Below are 18233 nucleotides of genomic sequence, written 5' to 3'. Positions count from 1 at the left end.
TGTAAAACAGATAGGCAGTGGGAATTTGCTAAATGACTCAGGGAGCTCAAACCAGTGCTGTGTGACCACTTAGAGCCGTGGGAGGGAGGTTCAAGAGGGAGGGGACATATGTATAAAGACCTGTGGCCGATTCATGTTGATAGATGGCATAAACCAGCACAATATTGTAAAGCAATTATCTCCATTTAAAAAAATTTTAAAAAGAGTGAACTCTAATGAAAATAAAAAGTAAGTCAGTTGATAGGAAAATGTTCATAATAATCATGACACATAAATAAAACTCAAACAGTGATGGCTGAAATTGTGGATAGAGGGGGCCAGACGTGTCTCTGCTTCCTTCCAGCCCTGAAATTCTACTTTGGTGATTTCAGATATCGAAGTCTGCCATTCATGAAGAATGGGAACTTGAGACTCAGCCTAGAATGTAATGGATGCAAAAGGAAAGCCGGGAGAGGAATCCCTTGGGCCAGGCTTCTTTTGTTAATTTGGAAGGACCTGGAACGTTCTTGTACACATCCTGGCCTCCCAGTGTTGCCTCATTCACTCACTCACTGAGCACTTTCTGCCTAGCAGGCCGTAGACACACACAGCACAGCTCTAATGCCCCATCTCTCCCCTTATCAATAAAGCTATGCCCTTCCTCGCTGGATCTGGCTACTTCATGATCCTGCGTGTGCCTGGAGGTCAGGTGAACAAATGGCTTTGACAGCAGAAGTGGTTTTCTCTCTTTTTTCCTCCCACAGGGTTCCCATAGTTATCAAGCTGAGAAAAAAATCCTCAAAGGCCTTTTTCCCTGCCTATTGTAGATGAGAAACAGGGCCAGAGAAGCAAGCAACTCTCATGGTCCATATCCAGTCTATTAGGAAATCCCTTCAGCTTTACTGTTAAGAAATAAATTCTGAATCTGACTGCTTTTCTCCTGGCACCATCCTGGCTAAGCCACCCTCATGTTCTTCCCAGGTGGCTGCATCAGGTCGTCACCAGTCCCTTACCCCTGCAGATCTCCACCCAGCAACCAGAGGGCCTTTGTTAAAATCAAAGTCAGATCATGTCTTTCCCCTGCTCAAAACCCTGCAGTGTTCACCCAAAGGACAGGCTCAAGTCTTTAAATGGCCTTCAAGGCCCTGCACATTCTGACCCTTGGCCACTGCCAGACCCCACGCTGTCCTTCTCCCTTCATTCACTCAGCTTCACTGAGACTCAGCCACACTGACCTCTTCCCTGTTGTTGGAGTGCCCCAAGCATGTTGCTGCCTCGGGGTCTGGCCCTTGCTCTTCCCCTGCCTTTCCTTAGATCCTTGCAGTGCCTGTTTCCTCACTTCATTCAGGACCCTGATCAGATGTCACCTCCTAAGGAAGCTTTCCCTAACCAGGGTTTTAATTCTGCCCTCTTCAGTGTTTCTTTTTAACCCCTTCTCTCATTTAGTTTTCTTTTTAGCACTTAACCACCGTCTGACATTTGTTTATTTCCTGTCTCGTCCCATTAAATTATAAACTCAACGCAGGTAGGAATTTTCTTCTAATTTAGCCCCTGTTTTATCTCTAGCATTTAACATGGTGCCTGGCATTTAGTGGGCTCTTAATAAAGATTTGTGGAATGAATGAGTGTCCAGAGCTAAGCAGGGAATCCTCCTACAGCCCCACAGGTCAACCCACAAAGGGGTCATGGTCTGTCTTGGAACTCAGCTAACAGCTCCACCAAAGCTACTAGGCATGACTTTTGTTTCCAAGGTAATGACCAGATGGAGGGAGGGGGGTCTCTTCCAGGACTGACTTTGCAGAGCCTGGGTTAGGAGATGATAGGGAAGCACAGAGCAGCCATCTGCATACTTCTCTTCTTTCCACCAAGAAACCCAGGGGGTTACCAGGGAACATGCCTCTGCCCTGGCCTCAAAATGGTCTCTGATCCAAGGCTCAAGATCCTCAGCAAGTGGAGAAGGATATGGCAACCCACTCCAGTACTCTTGCCTGGAAAATTCCATGGACGGAGGAGCCTGGTAGGCTACAGTCCGTGGGGTCGCAGAGTCGGACACGACTGAGTGACTTCACTTTCACTAAATCACAGTATACATAAAAATAAATTCAAAATAAAGATCTAAATATTTAAAAAAAAAAAAAAAAAAGATCCTCAGCAAGTAGTGGGCATTGGGTGGGTGAGAGGGGAAGGAAGGAAGAGCTTAGTCACATCCTTCTGCCTCTGTCCTATTGCAGTGGCAGACTTAACGTGCTGTGGAGTCAGACACCCTCACTGGGTAACCAGGTCTCAGACAAAGTTTCCTCACCTCTCTGAGTCTTAGTTTCCTCTTTGGTAAAATGGGGACAACACCTACTTGGAAGATTTTGAGAATTCAAGTAGAGGCTAAGTCAATATGAGCTGTGGGGGTTTTTTTGTTGTTATTTGTTTGTAGCTATAAGTAATGAGACTACAATATGAGAAGCACAAATGGGGCCATTCATTTTTAGTTGTAAAAAAACAACAGCTAATGATTATTGAGCACTTTCCGTGTACCTTTTAATTCTTGCTGCTAAGGCTGTGATGGCAGTATCCTCACTTTGTAGATAGTACCCTGGGCTTGCAGAGATAGAGGATCTTGCTCCAAGTCTGGCAGTCACAGAGCCGGGGTTAGAACCCACACTGTTGGACTCCAGGAGTCAAGACGCCTTGTGAGGGGGGGTCCCTTTATCTCCTCAGGTCCCTGTTTCCCATCTGTTCAGAGTAGCAGTTGAACGTGCTGGTGGTGGTGGTCTTCTACAGCTTGTTGGTGCTGTGGGCATCGGCTGTGAACAGCAAACCTCCAGGTGGCCCCTGCCTCAGTATCCCGGCTACAGAATCCTACAGCTTGCCTGACACCAGTCTCAGGCATCTTGCTATTCTGCACCTTGAGGGGGCTGGTGGACTGCATTGAAGATGAAATGGGGAGGCTGCAGCCTGAGGGAACCTTCAGCTCTGAGGTTTTTGGTTACAAAGGCTGTATGTGAGGGGCTTCCCTGGTGGCTCAGTAAAGAATCCGCCTGCAGTGCGGGAGACCTGGGTTTGATCCCTGGCTTGGGAAGATCCCCTGGAGAAGGGAATGGCTATCCACTCCAGTATTCTTGCCTGGAGAATCCCATGGGCGGAGGAGTCCACGGGGTCGCAAAGTGTCGAACACAACTGAGCAACTTTCACACGCTGTATGTGAGAGCATTCATATGTGGTGGGGAGCAGGGAGGGGTTACAGGGATTTGCTCCCATCCCCAAATCCTCCAGAGCTGTTGCCTTCTGCTGTGGAATTCCAAACATTTCCGATCAGATAAAGGTGGCTGAAAATACCCGGACTTGTCTGGGCTAGTTGGAGGCGGTGCTGGGGTGAGGAGGTTGAGGCCACTGGGGCAGAGCCTGGCAAGGTCTGGCCCTCTGAGGAGCTGGCCCTGGTCACAGACATGCCCAGTGCCCTTTGCCCTGGAATCTGCAGGTTGGACGGCAAGGCTCAGCAGGCTTTGAAGTGGAGGCAACAAGTCCTTCTACTCCAGAATGTTGCCTCTCACCTTCCACACTAAATGCCTGGCTCTTTCGAATACCCCTGAGAGAACACAGGTAGTCACTTATTTGCCCATGTGTGAGTTATTTTCATCTTCCTCACACCGCAGCACTAATGAGAGTCCTTTGAGATGATCCCCTTCATTGTACAGACGAGGAAAGTCCCAGACTTTCCCAGCATCCGAAACAGCAGAGTGGACTCGCCCCCAAGCAAGCCAGTGACCGCGCTGGGACACAAAACCCACACCTGCTGATGCTCAGCCCATTGCTCTTCACAGCACGCAGCCTTGATCAGTGCCAGAGTAGGGCGGCTCTGGGCAGAAAGGAGGAGGGGATGGCTGCTTTGGACCGTGGAGTACTTGGAGGCATAGACCCCAGAAGGCAGCGGAGTTTTAGGAAGGGGGTTGGCCCCAGAGCTCAAACCTCAGTTCTTTATCGATTGCTATCCTAGTCTCCTTCCTGTTGTGTCAACACAGTGCAGAAGATGTCTTTTCTAGAACTTTCTCCTGAGCCTGGGAGAACTTGGTGTCTGGGGAGCCCCAGGTACCCTGCCCAAGTCACCTGGTATCTTGGGGCCTCCTCCTAGTTTTTGTAGGCAATGAAGGTGAGTCTTAAGAGAGAGGGAACTGGCCTTCTTTCCTTCCCACCAGTCAGCCTACTCAGCAGCGCCTTCTCTGGGCCCAGCACTGGACTGTCAGCCTAGGGGACAGAGCTCATGGTCAGAAATGAGCAGCTCAGCAAATGGGTGAGAGAGCTGAAGGAAACTTGGAGCAGGAGAGCAGAAGGCCTCCTTAAGGCCTACAGGTTGAGACCTAGGAGATAAGTAAGAGAGAGCTCGGCATAGGGACCAACATGAGCAAAGATCCTGAGGCTGAACAGACTGCGGTGTGTGAGGAGTAAGCAACCTGGCCCTAGACAAAGCTGAGGAGACCCTGCAGACCATGGAGAAAGCTCTAAGACTCAAGCTGAGCCTAACAGTAATAATTACTTAAATTACTGCAAGTCTGCTAGGTGTTACATACAGTTCTAAGTCCTTTATATGAATTACTATTGAATTTTCACAATGTTCTTGTGAAATAAGTACGTCTTTAATTCCCATATTATTAATGAGGTCCAAAGCTAAACATCTTAGTCTAATTGCAAGACTTATTGGGTCCCTGCCTGCTGTTTGCTGTAGGAGCCCACCTTGATGGAGAAAAAGAAGATAACTTGTCACCATCCTTGGCCTCATCTAGATAGCACCGCTATTTTATAAATGAGGAAGCTGATACTCAGAGAGCAGCAGGACCTGGCTCACGGCCTTAACCTTTCTCTGCTAGCTCGTGTTACCTTCTTGGTTAGCCCTTGGAAGAGTTGGAAGAGAGCAGCAGAGGAGAGAGAACCAGAACTAAGGCCAGCCAGGACAGGCGGTAGAGGGAAAAAGGCAAAAAGTTTTCCATTAGAGCTGATCAAAGGGAAAAGTTTTCCAAAAGAGCTGTTCAGAAATGAAATGATCCACACAGGACGAGGGGAGCCCCTTCTCACAAGTGTGTGTGTGTTGTTGTTTAGTCACTAAGTCTCATCTGACTCTTGCAACCCCATGGACTGTAGCCCGCCGGGCTCCTCTGTCCATGGGGTTTCCCAGGCAAGAATGCTGGAGTCGGTTGCCATTCCCTTCTCCAGGGCATCTTCCTGACCCAGGGATGGAACCCGTGTCTCCTGCATTGGCAGGCGGATTCTTTACTGCAAGTGTGTAAGCAGACAATGCCCTGTAGATAACGCCATGGTTGTGGACCATCTGGAGTGAAACAGACCTACTGTGTGATCAGGACGCTCCAACTTACCTTTTGTTTGTTTTCCTTTCACTTTTATTGAAATGTATATGACACACAGTACTGTAAAAGTTTAAGGTTTACAGCATAAAGATTTGATTTCCATACATCATGAAGTGATGGCCGCAGTAAGTTTAGGGAGCATCTATCATCTCATATAGGGGGACTTCCCTAGTGGCTCAGATGGTAAAAGCATCTGCCTACAATGTGGGAGACCCGGGTTTGATTCCTGGGTCGGGAAGGTCCCCTGGAGAAGGAAATGGCAACCCACTCCAGTACTCATCTCATCGTCATCTCATATAGGTACAAAATCAAATAGAAAAAAAATTTTTTTTCTTATGAGAACTCTTAGGATTTATTCTCTTAAAAACTTTTATATATAACAAAGAGCAGTGTTAATTATATTTATTATTTTGTACACTACATCCCTATTATCAATTTATAACAGGAAGTTTCTACCTTTTGGCCACCTTGTTCCTCCCCCCTTCCATCATCCCCCCAAACCCTACCTCTGATAACCACAAATCTGATCTCTTTTTCTTTCTTTTTTAAAAAAATATTTATTTGACTGCACTGGGGTATGAAGGATCTTTAGTTGTGGCATGTGGGATCTAATTCCCTGACCAGGGATTGAACCCGCCCCCCTCCCCGCAGCCCTCTGGTCCTCTCCATTGGGAGCATGGAATCTTGGCCGCTGGACCACCAAGGAAGTCTCTGTTTGATTTTTAAATATAATTGACCTACAACATTATGTTAGTTCCTGTTATATAGCATAGTGATTCAGTAATTCTATACAATGCAAACTGATCACCACAATATGTGTAGTTAAGTCACCATACAAAGATGTTACATAATTATGGACTGTATTCCCCACACTGTACATTTCATACTCATGAAGACTCATATATTTTGCAACTAGAAGTTTATATCTCTTAATCTGTCTCAGCTATTTCTTTCCTGTTCCTACCCCGCTCCCTTTGTCAGACACCTGTTTGTTCTCTGTATCTATACCTGGTTTGGTTTTGTTTTGTTTTTCATTTGTTTTGGATTACAGTCCACATATAAGTGAAACCATACTGCATTTGTCTTTCTCTTTCTGACTTATTTCACTAAGCATAATACTCTCTAGGTCCCTCCATGTTGTCACAAATGGCAAGACTTCATCCTTTTTTAATGGCTAGTATTTAGTGCTGTGCATTTGTATCATATTTTCTTTATTCATTCATCTGTTGGTGGGCACTTAGGTTGCTTCCATATCTTGGCTGTTGCAAATAACGCTTCAGTGAACATAGCAGTGGGTTTATCTTTTCTAATTAGCATGTTTATTTTCTTCACATAAATATACAGAGAGTGATATTGCTAGATTATGTGGTGTGTGTGTGTGCGCGCGCGTGCACGCTCAATCATGTCTGACTCTTTGTGACCCCATGGACTGTAGCCCCTCAGGCTCCTCTGTCCATGGTATTTTACAGGTGGGAATACTGGAATGGGTTGCCAAGATCCCTTCTCTCAGGGATCTTCCTGACCCAGAGATTGAACTTGCATTCCCTGAATTAGCAGGCAGGCTGGATCATATAGTAGTTCTAGTTTTAATTTTCTAAGGAATCTCCATGCTGTTTCCATAATGGTTGCACCAATTTACATTCCCACCAATAGTACATGAGGATTCCCTTTTCTCCACATCCCCATCAATGATTGTTATTTGTTGTCTTTTTGATAATAGCCATTCTGACAGGTACGAGGTGTTAGCCGATTGTGGTTTTGATTTGCCTTTTCCTAATGTTTCTTGATGTTGAGCATCTTTTCATGTACCTGTTGGCTATCCGTATATCCTTGGAAAAATATCTGTTCAGATCCTATGCCCATTTTGTAATCTGGTTATTTGTTTTTCTGATGTTACGTTGTATGAATTCTTTGTATATGTTGGATATTAACCCATTATCAGCTATATCATTTGCAGATATCTTCTGCCATTGAGTAGGTGGCCTTTTAGCTTTGTTGATAGTTTCCTTCTCCATGCAAAAGCTTTTTAGTCTAATGTGGTCCCATTTGTTTATTTTTGCTTTTGTTTCTTTTGTCTCTGGAGGTGTATCCAAAAAATATCATATTACAAATCAAAGAACATACTGCCTGTGTTTTCTTTTAGGAATTTTATGGTTTTGGGTCTTACATTTAAGCCTTTAATCCATTTGAAATTTATCTTTGTGCACGGTGTGAGAGAATCATCCAGTTTGGTTCTTTTGCATGTAGTTGTCCATGTAAGTGTGGGTTCATTTCTGGTCTCTCTGTTCCATTGGTCTGTTTTTTCTGCTGGTACCAAACCATTTTGGTTACTGTAGCTTTGTAGTATAGTTTCAAATCAGAGAGCATGATACTTCCAGCTTTCTTCTTTTTTCCTCAAGATTATTTTGGCTATTGGAGGTCTTTTGTATTTCCTTACAAATTTTGTGATTATTTGTTCTAATTCTGTGGGAAATGCCATTAATATTTTGATAGGGATTGCACTGAATATATAGATTTGTACTCCATCTTTCTGAACTCAACTGGGAAGTGAGGATGTTAGGGGTGTGCTTGAGCATCACATGGAAGGTTGGATGGGCATCTTTTAAGGTCACTTTTTAGTCTCTGATTCTGTTTCAAGGCTGAGCCTTGGTCCTTCTCACCCTGGACACTGGGAAAAGAATGAAAGGCTGTGGCCATCTACTCATGAAAGATAGGAAGTTCGTATTGAAGCCTGCATACCCTGGAGCCCTTGAGCCACAACTACTGAGCTTGCATGCTGCAACACCTGAAGCCCATGCACCTAGAGCCTGTGCTTCACAGCAAGAGAAGCCAGTGCAGTAGGAATCCTGTGCACCGCAACTAGAGAGTAGCCCCACTCTCTGCAACTAGAGAAAGCCCGCACACAGCAATGAAGACCCAGTGCAACCAAAAATAAAATAACTAAGTAATAAATAAAAATACCTAGAAAAAAGTGAATAGGGAGTTAGTTACCAAAGATGAGATAAGGTTGAGATGAGGGGAGTTTTCAGATTTCCAGGGAATGCATGTATATGAGCAGGTAGCAGCTGCCCAGGAGCCATTAAGCCTTTGGGCTCTGGAGCCAGACTGCCTGGATTCAGATCCCTGCTCTGCCATTTGTGAACTGGTTGGCCTTGGGAGGTCATGTGACCCCTCCGAGCCTGTTTCCTCATCTGTAAAATAGTGAGTAATGATAGCACTTACTTCATGGGGTTCTCATGTGGATTCAGTGAATTTACATACACAACGAAGCTCTTAGCACCATACCTGGTGCTTGGTAAGTGCTCAGTAAATCTTAGCCATCACTCCCTGGGAAGGAGATCGAGAGCCCCTAAATGAGCATCTGTGCCCCCAGTAAATGCTTTTCTGAATTACCTCTCTCTGCCTCCAAGACTGGTACCCTGCTTCTGAGCTGAGGAGGTGGAGAGCCTGTGCTGCACTGCTGGGCCTGATAGCTTTCTCAATTCCCTAGCGGAGGTGTTATCTCCTCCCGGCACAACCACTTCCTTTTCTGAGAAATGAGCACATCTGTCAGGCTTAGCTTCTTAGAACTAATGGAGGGGGAGGAGGCGGGGGAGGAGAGGCTGGCAGCTGACAGGGGCAGACTTAAAGAAAGATTACCAAGAAGTTTGCTGTGAGGATGCCTCCAAATAGCCCTGACAGCCCAGATGGCTTGGGCTCCCCATGGCACCCTCTTCCACCATAACACCAAGGTCACTTTGCTTCATCAACTGCTTTCATACCCTTTTCTCATCATCACTGCCTGTGAGGTCAAAGCAGGAGAAACTGAGGTTCAGAAGTAGAGAGGCCCGCTGTGCCACCCACCAGCTGAGGTGTCAGCCCAGCTGTCTAGCCACCCATCTCTTTTTCCCTGCCCATGGAGCCACCTCTCTGAGTTGCCTACATCCAGGCCTGTGGTCCCCAGGGTAGAGGAGAGAGGCTGTGTTCCTCTCATTTTGCTGAAGCCCACACACAACCTCCCACCTCCAGCCCCCGCCCCCGGGAAAGCCAAGGGAAGTGGATTCCAACCACAAACCTCACTTCTTCCGAGTCTCCGCCTGCAGCTCCCTGCCGAGAGAGTGATAAGGCCTCTTCGTTTGCTCCACTGCCTACTTGCCTGCCATCTCCGTGAGATCTCCTAGCAAGACCTCATTTGTCTATTCCGCTGGCATTTGTCAGCCTCTACTTCAGGGAAACTGAGTCCAAGAGCAGAAAGTGACTCCTGGCCTGCCTGTGCAGGGCTTTGATGAGGCTGGGTAAGGTACATTCTTGATGTTCCTGGCACTTTCCCTGGGCTGCTAGGAGCCCCTTCCTCTTCTCCACCTACCTCTTTCCAGAAATAACCAAGTAGGAAGGAAGCAGTGGGCCTGGGCCCTCCAGAGTCACACTAGAGGAAGGAAGGGCCCGTCTGGCAGCGGTGCTTGTTCTCCACTAAAGCCAGGACGGAAGGGTTTCACTTTCTCTCCTGGCCTTCGTCACATCCTTTTCCTGTGGCACCCAGTTCCCCTCAGCTGGCTTGGGGCCAGAACTCATTCATTCAGCTGGTGCTTCAGGCCACCTTCCTCCTCCTGAAGGGACCCAGGTATATAGGCCTGGCCCCAGAATATGAACTGGTTCTTCAGTTACCCACTTGAGACAGGTCTCTCAGTATCTCTGAGCCTCAGCCTACCTGAGCTTAGAGTGAGGACCTCCTTCAGTAATAGTGTGTGCACCTGGCCCGTGATGGGGCCTTGAGAACAGTTGTCCTTTGGACCAAGGGCCAAGTACTCCGCCCCCGTGAGCAGAGTACTGTGTAGAGGCTAGGAGCAAAGGCTCTGAGGCCTGACTGTTGGTGCAGGCAGCCCAGTCATGGCCCCAGACCACTGTGTGACCTTGGGCAAGTCACGGATTACCTGTGGGCCCTGGGTCCGTCAGCTGTATGATGGGTTAACAGTAGAACCCACTGGCCCTCAGAGCTTAGAGACAGTTTAATGAACCAGTCCACAGAAAGGACCAAGGAGAGGGTCTTTCTAGGTAAGTGCTCCGGAAATGTCAGCTGCTGCTGCTGCCACTGAGGAGCCTAGTTCTCTGTGGGTGGAGACAGCAGGGACCCAAGATGGCAGGATTGGACCTCAGAATGAGCAAGAGGCCAGAACTCAGACAAATCCCAGTCCTGCCACTTGCTGGACAGGGATTATGGGGGACACTGAAGCTGCCATCTTGACATCTGTAGAATGAGGCTCCAATAAATGTTCTGAGGGCTGACTGAACGTAGTCATTCATTTGTTCATCTCAAATGGATTCATTTAGAATGGCACCTGCTGTGTTCTAGGCACAGCACCAGCTTCTTGAGGTACAAGTGACAAAAACCACACACAGTCTGGTGGGGCAGACAGGACCAAAAACACTCAGGTGACTGTGCCTGTGCCCAGGGGATACGGCCTCCTCAGAGTAAAGTGCTTTAGCTCAGTGCCTGGAGCAGGCAAAGCATTCACCTGTGTGATATGAAGGTCAGCTGCCATCATAACAGATACTGTGTGTTTTTTTTTTTCTTTTTGGCTGCACTGGGTCTTCCTTGCTTTTTCTTAGAATTTCTCTGTTTGTGGTGATCTGCGGCTGCTCTCTAGTTGCAGTGTGGGCTTCTCTTGTTGCGGAGCGTGGACTCCTGGGTCGCGGGCTCCAGTTGCTACGGCTCCCGGGCTCTAGAGCACAGGCTCAGTAGCTGTGGTACACGGGCTCAGTTGCTCCGCGGCGTGTGGGATCTTCCCAGACCAGAGAGCGAACCCATGTCCCCTGCACTGGCAGGTGGATTTCTATCCACTGCACCACCAGGGATGTCCCAGATATTATACTGTTGTTTAGAAAGTGAGGACACTATGGGCTCAAGAAGCGAAGTAACCTGCTGAAAGCCACATCTCTTGGAAGAAGCATGGAGATGTGGGAGGTGAGAGGGAAGAATGAGTAGTGGAGAACTGATGGGGTTCAAGTAGGAAGTGCGCTCCAGCCCCTGGCAGGCCCAGTGGTCCACTGGCACTTGGACCGCTGCCCGAGGACATTGCTGTGCCAGCCTTTCTCCTGACTTCTGCAGGGTTGCAGGTGGCTCCAAGGTAACCTTCATCGTGCAGTTGACTTTCTCTGGGCAGAGATCTAGCCGAAGCCAGTCTGTGCCTGTCTGGATGAGCCCCTGGCTTCAGACATGTCAGTCTTGATCCCTGCCGATACCGAGTCCCTGGACTGATACGCGAGACCACCATACAGAGGGCCTCAATCTGCAGACGCCGCTGCCTCTCCTTCTCACCTCAGGGTCTTGGCACTTGTCACTTCTGCTGGAAGATGCTCTTTTTCACTGAGGATTTTTCTTTTTTTCATTTGGCTTCACTGGATCTTAGTTGTGGCACGTAGGATCTAGTTCCCCAAACAGGGATCAAACCTGGCCCCCCTGTGTTGGGACTGCAGGTTAGCCACTGGACCACCAGGGAAATCTCATCACCCAAGATTTTTGATCCTCCCTTGGCCACTGCCACCTAGTCATTCAGGACTCAGTTTAGACCCCCAGCTTCCTCCAGAGAGGCCTTCTCTGACCACTCTACCTAGATCAGTCCACTGGTATTCTTTACCGCCTGCCCAGGACTTACTCTCTTCAAAACCCCATCATATCTGAACTTGTCTTGCTGCTTATTCTCTTTGCTTCTCTCTAGGACTGTTTCTCAACCTGACTTTCTCCTCACCACTCCCTACTAAGGAGTCTTTAGACATGTTTGTCTTAACTGCCCTGGCATAAGTCTGAATACCACAGATGTGCTGTGTATCTCTTTCTATGCTGTGTCCTCACCCCGCCCCATGGGGAACGCATAGACTAGAGCGTAAGCTCTGAGAGCAGGGGCCTTGTTTGTCCTGTTCAGTGCTGGGCCCAAGGCACGGTAGACAGAGTAGTTACGGTATGAATGAAGGTCCAGAATCTCTGGGAGCACAAAGGAGATGTTCCTGCTGGAGTTGAAGGCAGGATAAGCAGGGAAGTCTTGGAAGACAGGACTCCAAAGTAGTCACATAAGCTGGGTAGGGTTGGCTGATTGAGGAAGGCAGAGGTGGGGAGGGTTACCAGTTAGAGGGCTCATAGCTGGCCAAGGCTCCGGGGCCTGAAGCACTCTGGACTGTGGGGCTGCGGCCGTCCCACCCTGGTGGCCGGGACTGCTGGAGGCAGGACCTTGGAAGTGGTCCCAGCCTTACTTGTCCTGGGGACCCTGGTTCTTGTCTCACCACTCCGGAGGGCCCTGATGCTAGATGGTAGAGTCCGAGCTCTCCCACAAACTGGCTCTTTGAAACTGTAGAGTGGGTGAGCAGGTGGGCCTTGTTGACTTGTGGGTCTCTAGCCTAGGTGTCCATGGTTCTCCCATGGAGGTCGTTAGCCACCACCTATCCCCAGGGGTCCTGAAAACCCCTACATGGATCCCATCCATGGTAGCGGTCACAGCTACAAAGAGCAGCTTACCCTGTTTTGCCCTGCCCCACACTGAGAATGCACATGGTCCTTTAGGCTGGGTCTCCTGAAAGCCTCTGGGACATCAGAGACTGATCTCCCTGCTGCCCACCTTAGATCTAACCCCCGTCTACCATGGCAGCTCTGGCTCAAACCGGTGGGAGCCACGGAGCACCAGTGGGGCTTATCTCTGCTTTTCCAGACCAGGGCAGCTCCGCAATCCTGTTTGTTTATCCAGAGCAGCCGCCTGCTGAGAAAATGGCTGTGTTTGTTTCCAAGTGTGCCGTGTGAACCGTGGGCTAAATATACCCACACCACTGCCTCCCCGGCACCCGCCCTGGAACAGCACGCCCCGTTTTGCTCCTGCTCTCTCTATGAAAGCAATCCCCAGGATCCTCTCCCCCTCCCTAGGAGGAGCTTCTGAAATGGAGATGAAGATTGTCCAAGCGCGCAGCGGATGCACGGGTGGGGGCTGGGCCGATCAGAGCTGTGTCTCCGTGGCACCGAGAGGAGAATGCTCCCTCCTCCCTGGGATGACTGTTCCTGGACAGGGAGCGCTTTGTGCCCTTGCAGGGACGGGGCCTGTTTACTCCAGCTCAGCCCAGAGCCGAAAATTTCCCGTGGCTGCCAGCCCTCGACTTCAGGAAAGTTCCCATCGAGGGAGCCAGGCCTCTCCCACTTTGGCTGCAGCCCAGTGTCCCTGGTTTCTTGTGGGACATTTGGCCCCTTGGGATGATTTCTGGCCATGGCTCCCTCTCTCATGCTCCTCACAGCCCAGGACTCTCCCTCATCACAGATCAATCTTTTTTGTGACTTCACCTGGGGCCACCTTCGCTTAGGACCAGAAAAATTTCAATTCCTGTAAGAATTTTCTGGTCTAACAAGAAACCCATGGAGGCTAAGCAGGATGAAGGCCAAAGAGTAAGGACGCTGGCTGCTGCCGCTGCCCTTCTCTTTCCGGGCCCAAGGCCCGCCCCCCCCCGCCCCAGCCCCGACACAGGGAATAGTCCTGCTGGAGCAGCACCCCTTGTGGCTCAGCCGGTAAAGAACTCCCCTGCAATGCGGGAGACCTGGGTTGGGCAGATCCCCTGGAGAAGGGAAAAGCTCCCCACTCCAGTATTCTGGCCTAGAGAATTCCATGGACTGTATAGTCCGTGGGGTCGCAGAGTCGGACACAACTGAGCGAACTTCACTTCCACAGCAGCACCCAGGCTGGGGCCAGGCGGTCCTGGGCTTTGATCCTGGCTCCGCGCCTGTTCGCTGAGTGACCCAGGCAAGGTCTTCCGGCTCTATATACCTCAGCTGTTTCATCTGTGACATGGGGCTCAGATCGCTACATCTGAGGATTCTGATGAAGGTGAAGGGGATGACAGTGTCTGGAACTTAGGAGGCATGTAAAACCTTTGTTCTCTTCATGTATTTATTGATCACTGACTCTGTGCCAGACACTGTTTTGGGTTCTGGGTATATAGAAACAGGCAGCCTCTCTGCCTCGTCAAGCCATAACTACTGCAGGAGATCAGTCAAAGCAAAGACCCAAAAGGGCAGGCCCTGCTTCCAGAAAGTGCTAAGAAGAAAAACAGAACACGGTGAGGGGATAGGTAGCAAGAGATCAGGGTGGGGGTACCATAGTAGACAAGGTGGCCAGGGAAGGCATCTCTGAGGACATGGCATTTGAACAGAGTTAGGAGTGAAATGAGGGAGCCTGGGGTCGAGAGCTCCAGGCCACAAGGGCTGTAGGCCCTGAGCTCAGCAGATGTTGCAGTGACAGCAGGGAGGCCAGTCAACTAGAATGAAGCATGCAGTGCGGAGGGGCTGGGGCCTGCTGGGCCTCACTGGCCTTGGTGAGGACCCGATTCCGTGTGTGATGGGGAGCCTTGGAGAGCTCGAGAGCGTGGAGTGACAGGGGCTCAGTGGTGGGGTTTTCCCCACCTGCCCGCCTTCCTTCCCAATGTCTTTTCCCCTTTCTAGAAGGACTCTGCTCTGGCTCACGCATCACTGCTGCCTCCCTAATGGCTTAATAAATATAGAGGGTTCTTTGAGTCAGGTTGTCAGTTCAATGTGTATTACCCTCTGCTAGGTACCAGGGACATGAACGGACATGACACTGTCATTCTAAGTGCAAGGAAAAGCTGTTGGTGTGCCACACTCTGACCTATGTTTTAAAAATCTTGGCATGGAGTGAGGGGGTGTCGTCACGACTAGAAGTAGGGCCCAGCAGATAGCGTAGTGAGCAAACTGTCCAGGTGGGACATGGAGCCAACCAGAAATGGCAGACGCGGTCTGAGGGGGCCACCCAATGGCTCAGCCACTCTGGCCCAGGTAGAGTGTGGGCCCACGGTGTGAGTTCCTGGTGGAGAAGCAAGAACACAGTCTCTGGAACCAGCCAGTGGTTCCCTCCCTGGGCAGTCAAAGCACACTGATCCTAGGTGCCAGACACCAGTTTTAGATTCTGGTTCCTCCAGAGTTGGGTGACCTGACCAACTTCCTCTGCACTCAGAGGCCTGGCTTTCTGGTCTGCCAGTGGGGACAGACAGCCCGCACTGCAGCATTGTTGAGAGGATTAAAGGACAAATGGGGTGCAAGGCGCCCTCATTAAAGGGTGCTCCGCCTGCCCCACAGATTGGTTCCACCCTAGGCTGGGTCATTCAGCCCGCAGCCCCTCCTGTGTGGTATCACGTGCTTCCCTCCTGACTAGCTTTGGGGCAGAGGACTGTTGCTCACCTCCTCCTGGGCCCTGGGTCATGCCCCCTGGGGTGGGGGACAGGGCCTCATGGACCCCATCCTAGTCCTGCACTGCTGTTACCCTCTCCACTCCACCCTGATCTGCCCACCCATCAGCCTGCCCCGGTCAGAGGCTCCCTCCAGATCTGCCCTGCCCCAGAATCACTCTGGGAGTTTCCCCTGTCTCTTTTCTCTCCCTTCCTCCTTCTCTCCCTCCTTTGCAGCAGTAGAAAGCCTGGGGCCTAATAGTTCTGCACTGCCCTCAGGCTCAACTCCAGCTTCCTCCAAGCTTCCGGCTCACAGCGGGTCCAGCTCTCACTCACCCCTTCAGGCTCATCTCCCCTCTCCTCCTCTCCTGCTCCAGCCCCTTGGCCTCCCTCAGTTCCCTGCCCATCTCTTTCCCATCTCAGGTTCTGGAAGGACCACTTCCTAGCTGCCTGACCTTGGACAGAACTCTTCCCCCACTTTGCACCTGTTTTCTCAGCAGTAAAATGGGTTGGTTATCCCCACCTGAGGGTCAGGAAGAAGAGCAGCCCTTAACCCTTTATCTGGCCCAGAGAGGGCACGGACAGCTGCAGTTTTTCAACTCAGCAAGGTCATCACATGCCGACCACCCTCTTTGTCCCAGCCACATTCCTGTTTGAGAACTCAAACAGTTCCCTTCTCTTCTGTCTCCCTGCAGGACACTTTTGTGGAACTCTACGGGAACAATGCAGCAGCCGAGAGCCGGAAGGGCCAGGAGCGCTTCAACCGCTGGTTCCTGACGGGCATGACTGTGGCTGGTGTGGTTCTGCTGGGCTCGCTCTTCAGTCGGAAATGACCAGACACTGACCACCCACTCACCCACACACCCCCGTCCTCCCCCCACCACATCTCTCCGTCCAGCCACCATTGCCACCAGGAGAACCACTCCATGGAGCCCACAGCCACCCACACATCACAGGGTTGGGCCTCGACCTGGTCCCCCGCAATTAGTTTTCTAGAATTTACATGCTTCTGTGAGAGCCGCCTTCCTCAATTCTTATGGCGTCAAAACCCACAAAATTCTCTAGAATCTGCCCCGGTGGAAGCTAACAGGTGTGGGGGGTTGTGACTGGGGGCCAGAGTGCCCCACCCGATTGGTGGGTCCCCTTCCTCATTTAGGGTCCCTGAGCATGCTTTCTTGCCAGGGAGGAGCTGGAAAGTTTTCTGACCCTTTTCCCCAGAAAGAGAGACAATAGATTGCCTTCATTTTGATGTCTGTGGCCTCAGAATTGATCATTTCCTGTCTCCCCCCTTCCCGGCCCTGGGTTCCCCGTTCATTCATCCCCACCCTCCCAAGAGCCACGTAGGGCCCACTTCTGACTAATTAGGGATTCAGGATGCTTGGGATAAAGAAATAAGGACCAGGACCCCCTCCCCACCTCTGACCCAGCCAAAGTCCCTCCCCGCAATCCCAGTGTCCTCTAGAGGCCTCTGGCTAGAGGCTGGCCTCACCCGAGATGGAGGGACTATAGCTGCAGGAAGCACCCCATGCCAAAGCTGGGGTGGCCTTGCAGTTTAGCACCACCCCAGTTCTTCCCCTTCCCTGGCTCCATGACCATGACTGAGGGACCAACTAGGCCCGAGATAGGTGCCGCAGAGCTGTTTATGGCCTCAGCTGCCTCACTTCCTGCAAGAAGATAAGCCTGTGGCGTCTTTGCCTTGGGCTGCTGCCCATGGGGTTCAGGGGCCGTGGCCCAGAGGTGAGGGGGAGCTACCGGGAGCAGCTGTGGGAGCCCTAGGGTCTTCCTACCTCAGGCAGGAAGGGCAGGAAGAAGAGCCTTGTGCATGGGGTGGAGCTGGGACTGGCCGGAGGGGCCAGCCCTGCCTGGTCTGAACAATTTGTGCCCCACCCCCATTCAGCCTGAACAGCCGGGCTGCCAAGGTCAGCACGGCCTGGCCAGGAGCTCTTCTGACCTCCCTCTCTCTCCTCTGCTCCACCCATGGCCTGTCTCATCCCTGGGGGTCCAGGCCTAGCCCCGGCCACCCCGGGCTCTCTGCTGTACATATTTGAAACTAGTTTTTATTCCTTGTGAAGATGATATACTATTTTTGTTAAGCGTGTCTGTATTTATGTGTGAGGAGCTGCTGGCTTGCAGTGCGTGTGCACGTGGAGAGCTGGTGCCCGGAGATCTAACAGCCTGATGCTCCCTGCACCCCCCACCCCACCCCCCACCCTGGTCTGGGAAAGCCAGCCGGGGGTCCTGGCTCCTGAGAGGCACCTGTCCCTCCCCCAACCCCTACCCCACACTTTTTCCAGCTCTTTGAAATAGTCTGTGTGAAAGTGAAGGTGCAGTTCAGTAATAAAATGTGTTCTTCGTGAGCAAAGGGCCTGGCCTCTTGTGTGCTCCGGGAGGGGACGCTTGGCTGGCAGAAGAGGTGCAGGAGAGCTGGGTACCTGTGCTGACTCGGCTGCCCTAACCTTGGACAAGTCCCTTCTTCCTCTGTTTGGTCCTGAATTTCTCCACCTGTCCACTGGGTTTTTATTGAGCACCTGCTATGTGCTGGGCACTGGGACTTTGTGTGAACATGACAGACACAGTCCTTGCCCTCAGGGGTTGATATTCTAGTGGGAGAAACAGTCCAGTGGCCACTTGGCAAGTGTTTACTGAGCCCTGCTTTGTGTAGGCACAGCCGTTAAAGAAAGTGAAAGTGTTAGTCTTGCTCAGTCCTGTCCAACTCTT

At 50.7% G+C, this 18233-nt stretch overlaps 1 protein-coding gene across 5 annotated transcripts in view; it reads left to right on the top strand.

The window, feature by feature from the left end:
- BCL2L1 (BCL2 like 1) overlaps window positions 1–17877 on the top strand; it is a 50604-nt gene extending 32727 nt beyond the window's left edge. For all 5 annotated transcript variants that reach the window (XM_043883128.1, XM_043883125.1, XM_043883129.1 and 2 more), the window contains exon 3: window positions 16211–17877. In XM_043883128.1, the coding sequence (XP_043739063.1) occupies window positions 16211–16348 (138 nt within the window). In that variant the 3' untranslated portion in view covers window positions 16349–17877. The remainder of the gene's footprint in view (window positions 1–16210) is intronic.
- Window positions 17878–18233: the final 356 nt, after the last annotated feature.

Source organism: Cervus elaphus, chromosome 23 (assembly GCF_910594005.1).
Source record: "Cervus elaphus chromosome 23, mCerEla1.1, whole genome shotgun sequence".
NCBI lineage: Eukaryota > Metazoa > Chordata > Mammalia > Artiodactyla > Cervidae > Cervus > Cervus elaphus.
The sequence above is the reverse complement of the archived record's forward strand: the minus strand, read 5'-3'. Positions and strand labels throughout refer to the sequence as shown.